Below are 19,437 nucleotides of genomic sequence, written 5' to 3'. Positions count from 1 at the left end.
GACCGTTCTCGAAAGGGAACCATAGACATCATATGCATAAAACCACCATAATAACCAAAAAGAAGAAGCCGCGATGAACTGAAGAGACTCTGGACGTTAAAAACCCTCAAAAAAGATCATATTTTGATGGTGAAATGAAGCTCCAAGCGCTGAGGCTTTCCTCTCACTGTATCTGAAATGTTTCATTACTCGAAGCTTTTCTACACCGTCACACTAACGACATCTTGTTGTCAAAAGGTGGAAAAGCTGCATTTACGTCCCAGAGGAAACTTCAGACTAGGGTTGCCAGGTTTCCACATCAAAACCCGCCCAATTGCTATTGAAAACTAACCCAGTGGAGTTTCAGGGGGTTCCCCGGTAAAATTCGCATTCCAGGGGCTAAATACCATGTTATTTGGGTTCGTTTCAACCCGCGGACATGAAAAACAACCCGAGGAAACAGTGTAAAAGCAGCCCAATTCCGCGGGAAAACCGGAGACTTGGCAACAGCTTCTGACATCACCGATCACGTGGTTATGTCTAAACGAATCAAGATGTTTGTTTCTGTTTCGTGTTGACTCGAGCTTGAAGTGTCGGTGCTGAACCAAAGAATACACTGACAAGAAGCGACAGTCAACAGAAGGTTCCATTGAAACAGCAGCAGCCCTGCGTTTCTGTCATTCTGGGGTGAAAACCACGCGGCAGTCCAATAGATTTCAATGGGAATATCAGCTGCTTTGTAAAAAAAAAAAAAAAAAGTACATTAAAGCTGAAATTAGCCGAAAACCTGAATGATGACAGAATAACCTACAAACACTAGACTAGTGCTCATTTAATTTTTTTAACGGTTTATTATACAGACTTTGTTTATTTCTTCCACTTTTTTTTCTCCACTTTGCTCTCTAGAAACCCAGTCAGTTTGGGTTAAAATTCTTTAAAAGGCTTATAATCACTGAATAATTACCAACATATGAAATTAAATTAAGGACATTGATGCAACAACTTGGGAAAATGAGATCCAGGCTGATGATAAAGTTGATGAAAAATTATTTATTCATTACAATTCAGTTTAGCCTCACACGCAAACTTTAATCGATAATGAAAATACTTAATAAAACCAAAAGGTAAAATAACCATCATAGAGGAGTAGTCAATAGTTAAAGATAAATTTAGAGTATTATAAAATCCAGAGTATTGTATCTAATAGATGAAAATCAAAAATAATTAAAACATGTAGACATTCACAGATAAGAGAGAAGAAGCAGAAGCCCAGGAGAGCAAAGTAGAGAAAATGCTAAATTATCAATAACTCAGTCCATATTATACCATAAGCATACAGGGAAATTGCCAACCCCCTCAAACTGATGTTTTTGTTAAAATGAAAAAGGTTAATTTCACCCATTACGTCGTCCACTGGTCCAGTGTCAAAATAGTTGTTTTAACCCTTAGGGAATTTTGCAAATGTTAAAAACATCACTTCTGCAGTACTTGGCAGGCGTCCAATGTCTAACCACAAACGTGTCAGCATGACCTGTCACACTGGAACACTTGAAGAACAACTGAACATAACAAGCATACATACTCTTAAAGATGAAATAAGAATAACCATAAGGGTACAATAACAAGTAAATACTTGAAAATATGATAAGAATTAATATATAGGCTATAAAGTATGAGTACATAAATATAGGAAATCAAAAGTGAGCCATAAACGATTAACATAAATATTAATAAAAATGCATGAATATGAATATTGACCATTTCGGATCCACCAGACATGCATCAGAAAAACTGGGAATGTTGGACAATAAATATAAGAATATAACAGCTTGATTTTGCAGTGTTGTCTAATGTCCGTCAAAGCAAAAGTGTCCAAAAGTGTGAATTATGGGATAACGGACACAACAATGCATCATGTATTATAAGATCATTATGTTTGTAGCGTGATCCATTAAAATGTGCAATATATTTCAATTCAGACCTAGATATTATTAGGCTACTATTACTCCACTAGGTCTGAAATATATTGTTCGCTGCAAACATGATCTTAAATGTATTAATTATTAATTTACTATTAATAAATGTGTAAAGTTGCATAAAATGGAAATACTCAAAGTAGGCTAACTATGTTACCTCAGATGGATGAATGGTAAAATAAACATATATAAGACAATACAACATTTACTGTAGGATCATACAGTTTACTGGAGACTTAATTTAAAAAACTGTCCTATTGCGCTTCTGATCTGACAGTGAAATTCGCAGATTTGGGGTGTGTAAGATGTGAAGGATTCTATGGTTCAGTTAGTATTTTCACCCCATAATGGCGGCCGCGCTCCCGGAGCGCCATCTAGTGGCTGTTAGTAAAAAATATCAGAGTGTCGCCTCTTGGGTTCTAAACTGTTTGGCTGAACTTCACATCAGTGAGTTTGACGGTAAGTTCAGTTATCAGCTTTATTTAATATCGTGTCATGTTGTTATATGATGTTGTTCTGTGTGTTTATATGATCGTGACACACTCTTGTTCACTGACAACAACAAAGACTGACGTTGAAAAATGAAGATAGGCCTATGTGCCTTTAGCCCCGTTGTACCCTATATAGGGACCGAAGCAGGGGCGATTCCTTAATTTTGTTCAGGAAAAAGAATAAAAAAAGGATTTTACTAAAGTTTACTCCTGCATATTTTGATGTATTTTGTTATTGTTGTAAATGTTGTGAATATTGTAGCTCAGATGTGTGAAATGTTCAGCTGTTTGCAAGTGTTTGTCATGTTCTGGTTTCTACAACTTTACCTCAGGAGGAGAAATCTGCCTTTATTTGACAGAAATAAAGATTTGACATTTATCCTGATGATTATCAATATCCACTGATATGAAATACTGTATATGTGGTCCAGATCTAGTTTAATTCATTTAATGATTCAGTTCTTTGTTGTGTTCATATTATCTTTGATGTTCACAGAGAACATCCCACATAATAAGACTAATGTTCTCTCAAATTCATGAACAAACGTCTCTCCAGTAACTTTAATAGATGGTTTGTTATCTGTTAGATCGTGATATAATGAAAGTTATCTGTTAGTGTCAAATGTGAGATGAATGTCTCTTTTTAACTTCTACTTTATCAGGACATTCAGAAAACATTCAGAAATAACGTTCCCTTAATGTTTCCAGAATGATCAAATGAAATATTCCTTTAGTGTTCACCTAACTAAGACACATTTTGATCGTTCAGAGAATATGTAGAAATAATGTTTTCATAACTTAGTATAAGACACTCTTAGAGCACATGTTGTTCACTGGGATATGTGCTGAAATGAACACACTGTAAATTACTTGTGATTAAAGCATCTGCTAAATGCATCAGTGTAATATTAATGTAATGTTCCCAGTGTTTCCATATACAGGGAAGATGTCAGACTCTGAGACGAGGAAGAGATCTTCACCTCCAGATCCCAGCTGTGTGTCTCTGAAGAGCGATCAATCCATGGATCCTCCTCTTAAATTCAGTGATGGACCAGTGACCTCTGACCCCAGGTGAGACACTGTCCTGTACTGGAGACAATAGCTGCGTCTCAATTAGGGCTGGACGATTAATCAAAAAGTAATCAAAACCAAAATTCAAAACATTATATTTAAAAACATTCACACAACATTATTTACCCATGATCTTCATGAAGCAATCTATGTAAATGTCTAAATCACTTCAGATGGAGCTTCTGGGCCTCTTCTGCAGTGCAAACATGGATTGATGATTTCTTTTGATTGGTAACAGTCTGATTGGGTCTTATTGTTGTAAGTGGATTTATTGTTTAACTTTTAAAAACAAATTTTCTATTTTAAGAAACTGACAAAATATGATCCATACATTTAATAAGATTAGAAAAATTGCTCTTATAATGGTACAAATGCCCCAGGAAATTAATTTCAAGGGGCAAATATCGCCCTGTAATGGGTCTGCTATTGATCAGAAAGTTTTTTTTTAAGAAAAATGTTACCATAGAGCCCTGTAGGACAGCTTCTTTATTATTACTCCAATAATTTTTTTTTTAATAATTTTTATGTGCTTGTCACAAACTTGAAGAACAAAAATTTCACAGTGTCCAATAACCTTCAAAGGGCATAATTACCAATGTATATAATTGCTTAAAGTCCCTGTAAAGTCATTTTAAAGTATGTGATCTGAGTTTGTCACACCGCAGAAAAATGTGTTATTAACCACCCAGCCAAATTTGAATGATTAAAAAAATCTGCAAGTAAATGAAATAAGTCATCAAAATCTCGAAAAAATTAGCAGTATTCTCTGCTCTCAAACGCTAGGGGCGTGTCCACTGTCTGCGCTGAAACCACACCCACTCGCGAGAGCTGCATCTCAACTGACTTGAGTCTAATGAGTCAAACTCACTAATGCATATAAACAAAAGAATCATGTTAGAGGGCTTTACATTTTAGTAGAGTTACTGTGGACTACCTACTTATTATTATAAAATAAGAAAACTCGGCAACTTACACTCATTGGTGGGAAGGCCCGTACTGCCGACTGTTGTCGAGTCGACAGATGACGGCGCCGCGAGACGAGAGGATGAAGGCCGGGATCGAGAGATTCTGTCCGGCTCCATATCATCTGTTGTCGGTGAGATGGGAGAATGAAGGCCGAGGCGGGAGATAGTCTGTTCAGCCCCATTCACCAAAAACTGCGGATTATCAGTGAATCCCAGCTGTCTGATGAAAGTTTGTAAAACTATCCGGTGTAGAACGATCACTGTAAAGACTAAATTAATCCAACCCTTCATATCATCGTTTTAGGAAATTTAAATAAAGAGACCGAGCTGTATTGTATATTATAACAACCATGTAATATGCATTTGCGTGACGAAGGCATTACTAGCTAAATGTTCAAAGGGCTGTATAACCGTCGAGGCGCCACGATCGGTGCGTCAGACAGTTATATAGTGTTAGGGGCGGGGCCACGATCGGTGCGTCAGACAGTTATATAGTGTTAGGGGCGTGGCCACGATCGGTGCGTCAGACAGTTATATAGTGTTAGGGGCGGGGCCACGCTCGGTGCGTCAGACAGTTATATAGTGTTAGGGGCGGGGCCACGATCGGTGCGTCAGACAGTTATATAGTGTTAGGGGCGGGGCCACGCTCGGTGCGTCAGACAGTTATATAGTGTTAGGGGCGGGGCCACGATCGGTGCGTCAGACAGTTATATAGTGTTAGGGGCGGGGCCACGATCGGTGCGTCAGACAGTTATATAGTGTTAGGGGCGGGGCCACGATCGGTGCGTCAGACAGTTATATAGTGTTAGGGGCGGGGCCACGATCGGTGCGTCAGACAGTTATATAGTGTTAGGGGCGGGGCCACGCTCTGCGTCAGACAGTTATATAGTGTTAGGGGCGGGGCCACGCTCGGTGCGTCAGACAGTTATATAGTGTTAGGGGCGGGGCCACGATCGGTGCGTCAGACAGTTATATAGTGTTAGGGGCGGGGCCACGATCGGTGCGTCAGACAGTTATATAGTGTTAGGGGCGGGGCCACGCTCGGTGCGTCAGACAGTTATATAGTGTTAGGGGCGGGGCCACGATCGGTGCGTCAGACAGTTATATAGTGTTAGGGGCGGGGCCACGATCGGTGCGTCAGACAGTTATATAGTGTTAGGGGCGGGGCCACGCTCGGTGCGTCAGACAGTTATATAGTGTTAGGGGCGGGGCCACGCTCGGTGCGTCAGACAGATATATAGTGTTAGGGGCGGGGCCACGATCGGTGCGTCAGACAGTTATATAGTGTTAGGGGCGGGGCCACGCTCGGTGCGTCAGACAGTTATATAGTGTTAGGGGCGGGGCCACGATCGGTGCGTCAGACAGTTATATAGTGTTAGGGGCGGGGCCACGCTCAGTGCGTCAGACAGTTATATAGTGTTAGGGGCGGGGCCACGATCGGTGCGTCAGACAGTTATATAGTGTTAGGGGCGTGGCCACGATCGGTGCGTCAGTTATATAGTGTTAGGGGCGGGGCCACGATCGGTGCGTCAGACAGTTATATAGTGTTAGGGGCGTGGCCACGATCGGTGCGTCAGACAGTTATATAGTGTTAGAGGCGGGGCCACGCTTGGTGCATCATCGGCAGTTATTTAGTGTTAGGGGCGGGGCCAGGCAGTTATATAGAGTATAAATATGTGTATGAATTATTATTATTATTATTATATCTCTGTGTCACCAGCAGGGGGAGTCAGAGAGCAGCATCTTCTCAACCCAGTTGTGTGTCTATGAAGAGCAGTCGATCCAGAGTTCCTCCTGAATTCAGTGATGGTCCAGTGACCTCTGACCCCAGGTGATTATCAGCATTATTTAGTGAGTTTCCTGCTGTAGTGAAACTAGTTTGAGACACTTATTTATAAGAAAATAAGGTCTAAGCAGAAAGCATAATTTTTAGTTGTCATGGAAACAGTTACATTATTTTCCAGAAACTAAATCACAACTGACTGTAAGTCACAACGGGTGAAAAATTACATTATTGAGAGAGATTTAATCAATATTATTTAATCTTCACTTAAATATTTAATTGATAACTGAATATTAAGTGTCTTTTAGACCCCAAGCATTAGCATCATATATTATTATTACAGCTATAAAGCAGCTCTACAGAAGACAGTCGGGTCATTATTCAGCTCAGTTCAGTTCATGTTTTGTTCTCATCTGATAGATTCAGCGCCGTCATATCAATAATATTTCTGAATATTAAGTGTCTTTTAAAGCTCAAATAATCAAGACAAAACTAGGACAGGAATCAAAAAGACCAAAACTTCTACATAAGAGTCCAAAACAGACAAATATAAGATGCAGCACATTTCAGATGATAGAAAATGTGACTTAAATTCCAGAAAATATGTTAAAGTTTAATGTAAATATGTGGAATATAACAGGAGTCTGTTAAACTGACACTTCTCTCTTAAATTGATGCACATGTTTTTATGTTTGTAATTTGTTTCCAATCAGAGATGATCAGACTGGAGACCAGGATTCTCCTCAAGCAGTAGATGATGAACTCCAGAGAGTCAAAGAGCAGCTCAAAACCAGCATGAAGAACAAGTATGAGAGATTATTTGAGGGACTGAACCTCCAGGAGAATGAAACCCTCCTGAACAGGATCTACACACAGCTCTACATCATAGAGGGAGAGAGTGAAGGAGTGAATGAACAACATGAGGTTTTACAGATGGAGAAAACAGCCAGAACACAACACTCACAAGACACTCCAATCGACTGCAATGACATCTTTAAAGCCTCACCTGAACCAGGACCTGAGGAGAAACACCAGATCAAAACTGTTCTTACTAAAGGCATCGCTGGAATCGGAAAAACCGTCTCTGTGCAGAAGTTCATTCTGGACTGGGCCGAGGGAAAAGCCAATCAGGATGTAGATTTCATGTTTGTGCTTCCATTTCGAGAGCTGAACTTGATCCGAGATCATCAGTACAGTCTTCACAGACTTCTGCTGGACTTTCATCCTGAACTTGAAGATCTGGACTCAAAGATTTATGAGGAGAGTAAAATTGTGTTCATCTTTGATGGTCTGGATGAAAGCAGAATGAGATTGAGGTTTTCAGGCAAAAATAAATTTTCACTGACTAAGACTTCATCAGTGGGTGTGTTGATGTCAAAGCTCATGACAGGAGAGCTGCTTCCCTCTGCTCTCATCTGGATCACCTCCAGACCAGCAGCAGCCAATCAGATCCCCTCCAAATACATCAACCGTCTGACAGAGATTCAGGGATTCACTGAGCCTCAGAAGGAGGAATATTTCAGGAAGAGAATCAGTGATGAGCATCAAGCCAGCAGAATCATCTCACACATCAGAAGAGCAAGAAGCCTCCACATCATGTGCCACATACCCGTCTTCTGCTGGATCTCATCCACTGTGCTTCAGAAGCTCCTGCAAGAAGATCTGAGTGCAGAAATCCCTCAAACTCTGACTGAAATGTACATCCACTTCCTGCTGATTCAGATCAACATGAGGAATCAGAAGTATGAAGAGAGAGATCCAGAGAAACTGCTACAGTCCAACAGAGAAGTGATTGTGAAACTTGCTGAAGTGGCTTTCAATCAGCTGATGAAGGGCAATGTGATGTTCTATGAGGAGGACCTGAGAGAGAGCGGCATAGACGTCACTGACGCCTCAGTGTATTCTGGGATTTGCACTGAGATCTTTAAGGAGGAATCTGTGATTCATCAGAGGAAAGTCTACAGCTTTATTCATCTGAGCTTTCAGGAGTTTCTCGCTGCTTTCTATGAGTTTTATTCACATGTGATCAAGAACAAGAAACCACTGGATCAATTCAGATTTTACAGATCTGATAAAGTCTCTCTGGATGATCTACTAACATCAGCAGTAGACAGTGCCCTCAGGAGTCAGAATGGACAGCTGGATCTGTTCCTGCGGTTCCTGCTGGGCGTCTCACTGGAGTCCAATCAGAGACTCTTACAGGATCTACTGACACACACAGAGAACAGCTCAGAGAGCATCAGGAGAATCACACACTACATTCAACAGAAGATCAAACGTGAAGATCTCTCTACTGAAAGATCCATCAATCTGTTCCTCTGTCTGCTGGAAGTCAAAGATCAGTCTCTGTCCAGAGAGATTCAGGAGTTTCTGAAATCAGACAAACACTCAGAGGAGAAACTCTCTCCGTCTCACTGCTCAACAATCTCCTACATGATTCAGATGTCAGAGGAGCCGCTGGATGAGCTGAACCCCATGAAATACAACACATCAGATGAGGGGAGAAGAAGACTGATACCAGCTGTGATCAACTGCAGAAAAGCTCTGTGAGTGTTTAATCATTAACTAAAGTATCATATTTAATAATGAATCTGACACCTTTAAAATAAATGTTCCTAAATGAGACATTTTCTCCTCAATAACAGAATCTTAAAGGGTCACGACACGCCTCTTTAATACAGTAGATAGTCACTAAAACGCCTGTTACCGCCGCGGGTAAACACAACCCAGTCACGTGTGAAACTCGCTGGTGAAATCACCACCAGGTGGCGCAAAGGGACGGTCGACACCATTGATCAGTAAAGCTGGAATTGAGACAATTTCACTTGTGAATGAAGATAAAATGACACAAATTACTGCTAATATTAATAGCAATAATAATATAACATTATGACATTTAATCTTCAGCAATTATTCATCATAAATGCTTAATGTTCAGCTATTTGATGACTGTTACAGTGAACTATTACAGTGTGTAACGAGGCAGCAGACTCAGGGAGATCCATATGCAGCTTTAATGAGTAATTGTAGTCGTACAGGCAATGGTCAGATAACAGCAAAAGGGGTAACGTAGACAAGGCAATAACAAGGTCAGTAACAGGCAGAGAATCAGGGCAGGCGGCAGACAGAACAGGGTAATCCGGAGAACAGGCAGAGATATCACAAGGCAGGCGGCAATCGATCAACAGGGTAAGTAGGCAGTCCAGGGTCATACACTAGATAGCAGATAAACAGGGAAAACGCTCAGAAAAGTATGCAAGGCAAAACAAGACTTCGCGAAGCATGATGGGATGTGAGAGTTCTTTTATAGTCCCGCTAATGGCTGACAGGTGGGGGTGTAATCAGCCCAGGTACGTGGTGTGGGTGTTGTAGTTTGAAGACAGTTAGTATTCCGGTGATGGCGCCCTCAGGTGGCGATCGGAGGGAGCCACAGAGACCGTTTCTGTGACAGAGCCCTGCGATCGGCTCCTGAAGCGAGATGGATGTTGACACCGAGGTCTCCCACGAGGCCGGGGGGCCGGACGCTCCGGATGGGTCCTGTGAAATTCCGTGATGAGATTTGGGTCCAGTATGTCATTAGCATTGACCCAGGACCTCTCCTCCGGGCCGAACCCCTCCCAGTCGACCAGATACTGTAAAGCACGACCCCGGCGTCTGGAGTCCAGGAGCTCATTGACCTGATAGGCCTCCTTGCCTTCCACGATTATCGGAGGGGGTCTCTGGTCACGGGTCCCCTCTAGGCTCTCCCCTCCTCTCGGACCACCTGCGGGCTTAAGCAGAGACACATGGAAAGTGGGTGAGATACGGTATTCAGATGGTAGTTCTAAACGATAGGATACTGGGGTTATTTGACGGGAGATTTTGAAAGGACCCACGTACCTGGGACTGACTTTCTTGCAGGGTAGGCAGAGACGGAGATCCCTGGTGGAGAGCCATACCATCTGTCCAGGTCTGTATAATGGTTGAAGTCGGCGATGGCGGTCGGCCTGTTCCTTGGTGCGACGTACTGCCCTCTGCAGATGAACGTGAGCCTCGTTCCAGACCTCCTCGCTACGTTGTAACCAATGATTCACGGCAGGTAAGTCAGTGAGCTCACTGGCCCATGGAAAGAGCGGAGGCTGGTGGCTGGTTTGTGCAGTGAGTTCTGTGCATATTCGGCCCAGAAGAGGTATTTGCTCCAATCCGATTGGTTCTGGTGACACTAAGAACGTAAGAATCGTATGAGCTCTTGGTTAAGTCTCTCTGCCTGCCCGTTGGCCTGAGGATGGTACCCAGACTCAGACTCACATTGGAAGAAGGATGACCAGAGGCGGGAGGTAAACTGGGGTCCGCGGTCTGAAACTATGTCCTCAGGCAGGCCGTAGAAGCGGAAAACGTAGTTACACAGATGTTCCGCGGTCTCGAGTGCAGTGGGTAGTTTGGGTAGAGGTATGAAACGGCAGGCCTTGGAGAAGCGATCGATTACGGTGAGTATGGTGGTATGTCTTTGGGAGTTGGGTAAGTCAGTGATGAAATCGACAGCAATGGTGTGACCAGGGTCGTTGTGGGATCGGTAGAGGTTGGAGGAGACCTGCAGGTGAGTGACGAAGGGCCTTTATAGTCTGACAAACGGTGCAATTCTGGATGTAAGTTATAATGTCAGATGACAGGGTTGGCCACCAGAAGCGATTGGTTACCAGCTGGGTGGTTGCGGCGATGCCTGGATGCCCAGCACTGGGTGACGTATGAATCTCCTGAATGACTAGCCGTCGGGGTCCATTCGAGTTTTTGGTTAGCTCTCTTGAACATAGAAGTGAGGGGAGCTGCGATGAGGCTGAAATTGCGAATGAATCTTCTATAGAAATTAGCAAATCCAAGGAAGCGTTGGAATTCCTTCACTGTTGTGGGCAACTGCCAATTCAGAACTGCCTGAACCTTGTCATCGTCCATAGCAACCCCCTCCGCACTGATGATGTAACCCAGAAAGGATGTGGCTGTCTGGTGGAATTCGCATTTCTCCAGTTTGACGTAGAGTTGATGATGGATTAGACGTTGAAGGACTACTCGGACGTGCTGCACATGTTCAGAAAAGGAGTTAGAGTATATGAGGATGTCGTCTATGTAGACGATCACCCACCTGTTCAGCATATCCCGGAAGACATCGTTGATGAAAGCTTGAAACACTGACAGACTATTGACTAGCCCGAAGGGCATAACCCAGTACTCGTAGTGTCCGGATGTAGTGGAGAAGGCGGTCTTCCACTCGTCCCCCTTGCGAATTCGGATGAGGTTATATGCACTGCGTAGGTCGAGCTTGGTGAAGAAACGTGCTGATCGTAATTGTTCCAGGGCAGCGGGAACAAGAGGCAGCGGATAGCGGAATTTGATGGTGATGTCATTGAGCCCTCGATAGTCAATGCATGGTCTTAATCCTCCATCTTTCTTCTTAACAAAGAAGAATCCTGCTGAAGCGGGAGACATAGAAGGCTGGATAAAACCTTTGGTCAATTCCTCCTCGATATATTTTTTCATTGCTTCAGATTCAGGCTGGGAAAGGGGAAAAATGTGCCCTTTGGGGGGCGTAGTACCGGGCAGCAGATCAATGGCACAGTCACTATCACGGTGAGGAGGAAGTTGAGCTGCCCGGGTCTTACTACAAACCTCGATGAGGTCATGATATTCAGGGGGCAGTGCGTTCTGGAGTGAAAAGGGTGCCTGTGTCTCAGGACGAGTGGGGGCTTGAATACAGGTCTGTAGACAGGTAGCTGACCATTGCATAATCTGGTTGTCAGCCCAGGAAATCTGTGGGTTATGTTCTCTGAGCCAGGGGGAACCAAGGATGAGCGGGTGTTGAGGCGATTCGATCAGGAAGAAACTGAGGGATTCTTTATGCAGGGACCCGACGAGAAGGATGACATCATCAGACGTGTAACGCACCCGATCAGTCCCCAGCGTCTAGCGCCGCCACTGACAAAACAGAAGTACAGGGAATTAAAGGAATGTCGTGAAACTTATGTCCATGAAGTTGCCAGCGGCCCCAGAATCAATCATGGCCTCGGTCTGGATCACTTGTTCTTGGTATATTAGAGTTGCAGCAATTTTAATGTTAGAGGAGTTAGAATGTGCACTCACCGCCGTGGTGTTGCGATTGGTGGGTCTCGTGGGGCAGGACGCTCGCATGTGACCGGACTGACCACAGTAGAGACACAGGCATTGTTGCAATCGTCGCTCTCTCTCTTCAGATGACAGGTGAGTGGTACCAATCTGCATGGGTTCTGGCACGGGGATGTGTGAATCGGCTGCTGCGGTGGAAGCTGGGCTTTTGACAGGGCGTCTAGAGCGAATGAGGTTGTCAATGCGAATAGCGAGATAAATAAATCCATTTAATGACCTTCCCTCATCCTGGCAAGCTAACTCAGACTGTAAATCCATGTTAAGTCCCTTTCGGAAAAGGGGTTTGAGTGTGTCATCCACCCACGAAGTTTGCGCAGCCAGAGTGCGAAAAGAGAGGCCGTATTCAGCGGCCGTTTGTTTACCCTGGTGGAGTGCCAAAAGAAGTTCACCAACCTCCTTTCCTCCCTCGGCGTGTTCGAAGACTTGACGGAAATATTGTAGGAATGAGTCAAGAGAGGAATATGAAGACTGACCGTTCTCCCAAACTGTAGTAGCCCACTCGAGTGCCTTCCCAGAGAGGAGCGAGCAGATGAAGGCGATGCGGCTCTCGTCAGTGGGCTAGAGAGTCGGCTGTTGGGACAGGAATAGTGAACACTGAAGGAGGAAACCCTTACACCTTGCGGGAGACCCATCGTACTTGTCGGGGAATGCGAGACACGGGCTGCTGGTGGCGGTCTGGACAGGATCCGCTGCCGCCGGCGGCGTGGTTAATGGCGGACTCGTTTCAGCGGGCGTCATTCGCATACTCTGCAGCGTTTTGACCAACTCCTCGGTGATAGAGGTAAGACGTGTGAGCTGCTGTTGGTGGACTGCCAGTACACTGGCCTGGGTGGAGAGCTCAGTAGACAAATGATGCATGGCTGCTGGATCGTGATCGGGCGAAGTCTTCTGTAACGAGGTAGCAGACTCAGGGAGATCCATATGCAGCTTTAATGAGTAATCGTAGTCGTACAGGCAATGGTCAGATAACAGCAACAGGGGTAACGTAGACAAGGCAATAACAAGGTCAGTAACAGGCAGAGATATCACAAGGCAGGCGGCAATCGATCAACAGGGTAAGTAGGCAGTCCAGGGTCATACACTAGATAGCAGATAAACAGGGAAAACGCTCAGAAAAGTATGCAAGGCAAAACAAGACTTCGCGAAGCATGATGGGATGTGAGAGTTCTTTTATAGTCCCGCTAATGGCTGACAGGTGGGGGTGTAATCAGCCCAGGTACGTGGTGTGGGAGTTGTAGTTCGAAGACAGTTAGTATTCCGGTGATGGCGCCCTCAGGTGGCGATCGGAGGGAGCCACAGAGACCGTTTCTGTGACACAGTGACGGATGTGCTTGAAGTGTCTTACTTTTTACTGTACAGCACTAGCCAGTGTTTGACATTATTATATATTTAACACTCTGAGGTCTAAAAACGCGTCGGCGCGTTTTGCAGTTTTTTTTTCACATTGCAGCAAAACAGACTTCAAATACTCCGTCATTTTTTGTCATAGAGACATAAGTAATATATCAACTGAAACTATAGAATGTCTTCTTTTATTTATATACACTCAAAGTAAAAACAGAATGTTGTGCTTTTTGTATAATAAAGAAAACTAACATGATGCGTGATCTCTCCTCTCCCTCTGAACGAAATCCAATCTGATAATTCTCAGAAAATGAACTGTAACTTAGTGAATACTAATCACAGAAAAAATAAACTTATGTCTAAAAAAACGTTAAGATGTCAGGTTTTAAATCATGTAAGTCAAATCGAAAACAAACCTTCTGTGTTTATTTAATCTGTATGAAAAGAGAGCCATGTCAGAAGACTGTGATTCAGCTCATTATCCGCTAATGCGGCCACGCCCACGGAGCCAGCGCTATTCAGACGCAAATTCAGAGGCAATACATGCATTCATCATCTCAATCGTGTATTTATTGTCTTGAAAAGTGTTTATATGGATGTAAAAGTCATGGTTAGCGATCTCTAGAAGACATGCAGTTACTTCCTGTTTACTTTTCTTCTATGGATGAATTTTAGATGAGTTTTTGTTTCTTTAGCGCCCTCCTGCTGCTGTATGAATTGGAAACTCCATTCATGGAATAGCCGCTTCTTCTTTTAGATGAATTTGTGGACTAAAAATGCACAGAGCGCCCTCCGACTTCAAGGATGAATTGAAAACACCAGCGCTCATAGTAATGACAGTGAATATTAAATAAAAATAACTCCTCTGTATGGAAAATTGACATAAGCATATGAGAATCCAATATTTCTCCAAATGTGCATGCTTTTAAACTAAAAGCCTATATTCAGACTCTTTGAACTCATTAATGTACTCTTTGCATCACAGAAATACATTATATTTTAAAGTATAATATAAAACCATTACTTTATATTGTAATAATATTTTTCTGTATGTTTCATATATCATAATGAGCTTGAGACATCACAGAAGGTTTTTTTTCACAGCCTACCTGACTGAAATGCCTCATTAATATGCAAGTCATTTCAGCTCATTACTATCCAATTCTTTTGTCTTCTCAGGTGAGAATGTCCCATTTTCAGTGGTGATTCACGCCTCCTCGCATACTGTGTTTCTTGGCAAAAAGTGTCTTACAAAAACTAAATGAATATATTGTTTTATATGAAGGAGTAGGCAGCATAATTTTTACATAATTCTGAAGCAAAAATTCTAGTCTACAACCTCCAATACCCAAAAGTCTTGTGAACACAGACTTACTATACTTTTTTTGGCCTTATTTCAGTGACTTAAGTTTTTTGTTTTTTCAATAACCACGCATAAATGTTATTCCTTCAAAAACACAAACATGTACATACATGTTCCTCACATATTATTGTAGCCTAGTTTGTGCTGAATACAGTGTAATGACACGTTTTCTAACACATATTTACTCTGTCAGCATTGAGACTACATTAATGTCAAAATAAAAGATTAACTTACATTTCAACAGGTCACACACAAACATGAATTAGACACACATAAAAATATCTGCCAATGAGGGAAGAAAAATAATCTTAATTTAAAGGGACAACAAGATTATTTTTCTTGCCCTTTGGCAATTTTTACTTTTTTTTCAGAAAACAAGACTTTGTCATTTTTCTTATGAAAGTAAATGTATCTTGATTTCAGAATGTTTAGATATTTTTGCACAAAACATGTTCAAAACCTGAATATCTCCACCCTCACTGTGACCGTCAGTCAGAAACGCTCGGTTTATGATAAATGACATCTGTTTTGATTGGCTGATGTCATTGCGTCTCTCTGTTTTGATTGACTGATGTCATTGCGTCTCTCTCCTCGTCTCCTCATTGCTCACCGCTGCTGTTCTGCTTCCAGAAGTGATCAGGAGGAAGTAGAAAAGAGTAATTTTAGCAGCTTGCTTCCATCAAATACTCTTTTTGAGTGACAAACAACTTTGTAATGATGGTAAACCCAGGAATAAGCACTAGTTGGCCACTCATTCTAGAGAACTCTAAACTGTGATGTGAATCTCACTGAGTTTTAGGAATAACTCAACTCTTTATTGTGTTCATCAAAATTAATACAAACACAACAACAGCTAGTTCACTGGAGTAATTATACAAACAAAACAGAAAATGATTTACATTAGAATCGCAGGTTATCAGAATTATTCATGTTTGTGTCGTGGTCTAGTAGAGCTGTATGATTATGACAAAAATCGTAATTGTTGATTATTGCCTTGAAATTGTAATTGCGGTTATTAATTAATTTTATTAATTGCACACAGAATGATGTAAGTGGACTTTTTTTGTAATTGTGTCTTTGAACGATTACATAATTGTGGCATCTGTAATTGTAATCATGATTTCAAACTTGATTAATTGTGCAGCCCTATGGTCTAGAATAGGCAGGGTCGGTGTGTGCCTAGGAGAACTAGACAGAAAAAGATGTATTTCGTTTTTAATTTAATTAATTTCTTTTTTGGACAGTTCATAGATGATGATTAATAGTGAAATAAATAGTAAATGTTAATATAATTTTGGGACTTTTAAACAAGCACTTAAAAGAGCTTAAAGCTACAGTCCGTAAGTTTTGCCTCTTTGTCGCCATCTCTGTTTGAAACCTGCAATTGCAGTGATTTGAGGAATTATCATCTTATGTGGGTTGTGCTTCGGCACGGCTCCTCAGCGGATTAATCTAATGTTTTGAAGAGCAGCTATGTGTGTGTGGGGGGGGGGGGGGGCTGTCAGGAGTATTGGTAACACACCAGTGTGGATCTTCACTGTACATCGCAATTACTGATTCAACGTCTTGTATGTGTCCAATAATAAGTTTCACCAGAAAATGTCATCTGAAGAAGTAACCCAGAGAGCAAAATACACTCGGGCCAGTTCCTGTTAGATTCTGGCCTACCAGAGACTTACCACTCGGCCCGTTTCTGTCTGCAGCGATCGGGCCAGATGGTTGTGTACTCACTGCCCGATTCCAGGCTGAATCAATCGGGCCAGATGCAGCAGCCGTTACCATGCCGACATTGCCGCAATCAAGCCGGTATCGGGCGTCGCAAATGTGCACAGCGCGCCAGAAACAGCCCATCCCCATTTATATATCTACAATACTGTTCATTCATTTTTCATTTAAATTTATAAATAATAAATAATATTTACCGCATTTTGAAAATTATACACCGGTATTTACTTATACACAGACTGTAAAATGTAAGAAGGATTAGACAAACTTAAAAAAACACATTGGTAAATGGAAAAAGTTTTGCCGTTTGACACATTTTGTACTTAGCAAAATAATGAGCTGAATATCTTAGCTGAACTCTGCAGGCAGGAAGATCTCCAGGAACAGGATCGGCACCTCTGCAGGACTTCATTACATAAAAAATGTATATGAAGGAAATTTACTCAAGTTCAGGAGCTCAAATTAACAAGTAAGCAAATTAAGTCAGGCAAAAAATACATTATCTTAACCAGGATTTCATTATCTCAGCAACAGTGTTCCAACTACAGAGAGTCTTTTCATTCGCACCATTAACTCGAGCAGTGGACAATTTTAAATAGATAACATCCAGAAATTAAAGAATCCAACATTTAACAGAAAGTGAATGAGAGGGTTTCCATCTCAACGCAATCAACTTTTTAGCAGCTGTGAGGCCAGCTAGTATTGTACGCTTATGCTGAATATTAGTATTCCACATTGTTAACTTATTCAATAACAAAACAGGCACTGTTACGGGTACCGTTGCTGAAACCAGATCAGACAATCTGGATGCTACCTCTGTCCAAAACTGTGCAACAGGTGGACATTCCCACATCATGTGTAAGAAAGTACCTGGAACCTTGAGAGCACATAGGGTACAAGTCGGATCGGGTAATCTCTTCATTAAATGGAGCTTGCGAGGGGTTAAATATGTTCTATGTACAAAGTTGAAATTAATCTGTTGGTGGTCAGGATTACAAGAAGCCTCCTTTATATTTACCCAAACCTCCTCCCAAGTAAAATCTGGAAACCTCTAGCTTTACAATTGAAGATTTTTTTGAAGATTAGTCTTTTATTATAAAACTTTAGATCATCTTCTATCACAACTGCAGTGCTTGAAGGACTTGTGCTTTCGTTGACCACAATGACAGAATCAGTGATGTCTGGCTCTCCCAACACCTCCTGAAATAAGCATAGAGGGTCCAACTGTAAGTTTCACTCAGTAGACTAAAAGTAGACCGTTACATTCACCGAAACTAGCAATTCTGTTAATGCATGGAATACTTACATTTCTTGAAGAATTATGGGTCCTCCTCACACAGGTACTGAGGAGCACGGAGGGCTGCAGTGTGTTTCATGTTGACATCATGCACATCCTTCAAAGTAAAGCAAAAATTAACATGTTAAACAAGCAAGCCAACTTTATTTTATATACAGTGAAGACAGTGATGGAGATAGTAAGTGTTGACAAATTTTAACTCCCCTGAAGATCATAAACATTTAAAATGTCACACAGAGTCTCTGAAATCTTGACACATGCCAGTGATATGTTGTAACTTTGTGCAAACCTAGAAAACCAAAAACACACAAGTGTATAACCAACAGTGGAGGCAGAAAAGAGAAAGTCAGGTCTGTGTGCAGTTATCTGAGGAAACATCACGCAACTAGCATTTCAACTCAACCGAAGTTACCTGAAGTGTTGAAGCTCACTCGGTAACACTTTAGAATACTGATCCTTCATTAATGAATAATTACACAGGAACAAATGAATAATGCATTATTAACACTCTAGTAACTACTATTAACTAACAATAAACTCTGATGAATGAATTAGTAAGTAATAGTGCTCAGTTAAAGGTGGTAGTTCACTATTAACTAATCAGTAACTACTGTTTTTTTTTTCATTCCTCCCAGAGAACCACTAAGAACTACTATATACAGGTTCATAATTAACATGAATGATGCATAATGTATAATTAATTCTAAAGTAAAGGCTAATTACTAATTATTTGGATCAGTGAAAAACATAACTCTCTAGTAACTACTGAAGTCTTTGTAAACTTTTGATGTTTTTGTACAGTAATTCCTTATGATATATTTGGTAACACTTAAGTAATTACTAGTGGGTTACCATGATCTTCACTTTAGAATACTGATCCAAATAATTAGTAGTTCCTTTAGAAGGATGTAGTAACACTTAAGTAATTACTAGTGGGTTACTATGATCTTCACTTTAGAATACTGATCCAAATAAGAAGTAGTTACTTTAGAGTTATATAGTACCTCTTGAGTTATTACTATCCAATACTTTACAAAAACCTCAAAAGTTTACAGTGACTTCAGTAGTTACTAGAGAGTTATCATGCTTTTCACTTTAGAATACTGATCCAAATAATTAGTAATTCCTTCTTAGGTATTTGGTAATACTTCAGTCAATACTAGTGGGTTACCAAGGCCTTTACTCTAGAATTAATTATACATTATTCATAATTCACATTAATTACGAACATGTAATTAGTAGTTCTTAGTAGTTCTCTGAGAGGAATGAAAAAAAAACAGTAGTTACTGA

General features: G+C 41.5%; 2 protein-coding genes across 5 annotated transcripts in view; one reads left to right on the top strand and one right to left on the bottom strand.

Moving 5' to 3' along the window:
• The window catches only part of LOC137015309 (uncharacterized), a 289,835-nt gene that overhangs the window by 219,201 nt on the left and 51,197 nt on the right, over positions 1–19,437 (bottom strand). The window lies entirely within an intron of this gene.
• The window catches only part of LOC137015300 (NACHT, LRR and PYD domains-containing protein 3-like), a 55,357-nt gene continuing 38,263 nt past the window's right edge, over positions 2,344–19,437 (top strand). For 2 of the 4 annotated variants that reach the window (XR_010893937.1, XM_067380172.1), the window contains exons 1-4: positions 2,344–2,414; positions 3,373–3,517; positions 6,203–6,313; positions 6,979–8,811. Coding sequence is in view for 3 of the 4 variants with exons in the window: in XM_067380172.1 (XP_067236273.1) it covers positions 3,393–3,517; positions 6,203–6,313; positions 6,979–8,811 (2,069 nt within the window). In the remaining variant the exon portion in view is untranslated. The remainder of the gene's footprint in view (positions 2,415–3,372; positions 3,518–6,202; positions 6,314–6,978; positions 8,812–19,437) is intronic. The other 2 variants (XM_067380175.1, XM_067380174.1) reach the window with 2 other exon arrangements.

The sequence above is a fragment of the Chanodichthys erythropterus genome, chromosome 24, assembly GCF_024489055.1.
Source record: "Chanodichthys erythropterus isolate Z2021 chromosome 24, ASM2448905v1, whole genome shotgun sequence".
NCBI lineage: Eukaryota > Metazoa > Chordata > Actinopteri > Cypriniformes > Xenocyprididae > Chanodichthys > Chanodichthys erythropterus.
This window is presented reverse-complemented; position numbering and strand designations above follow the sequence as displayed.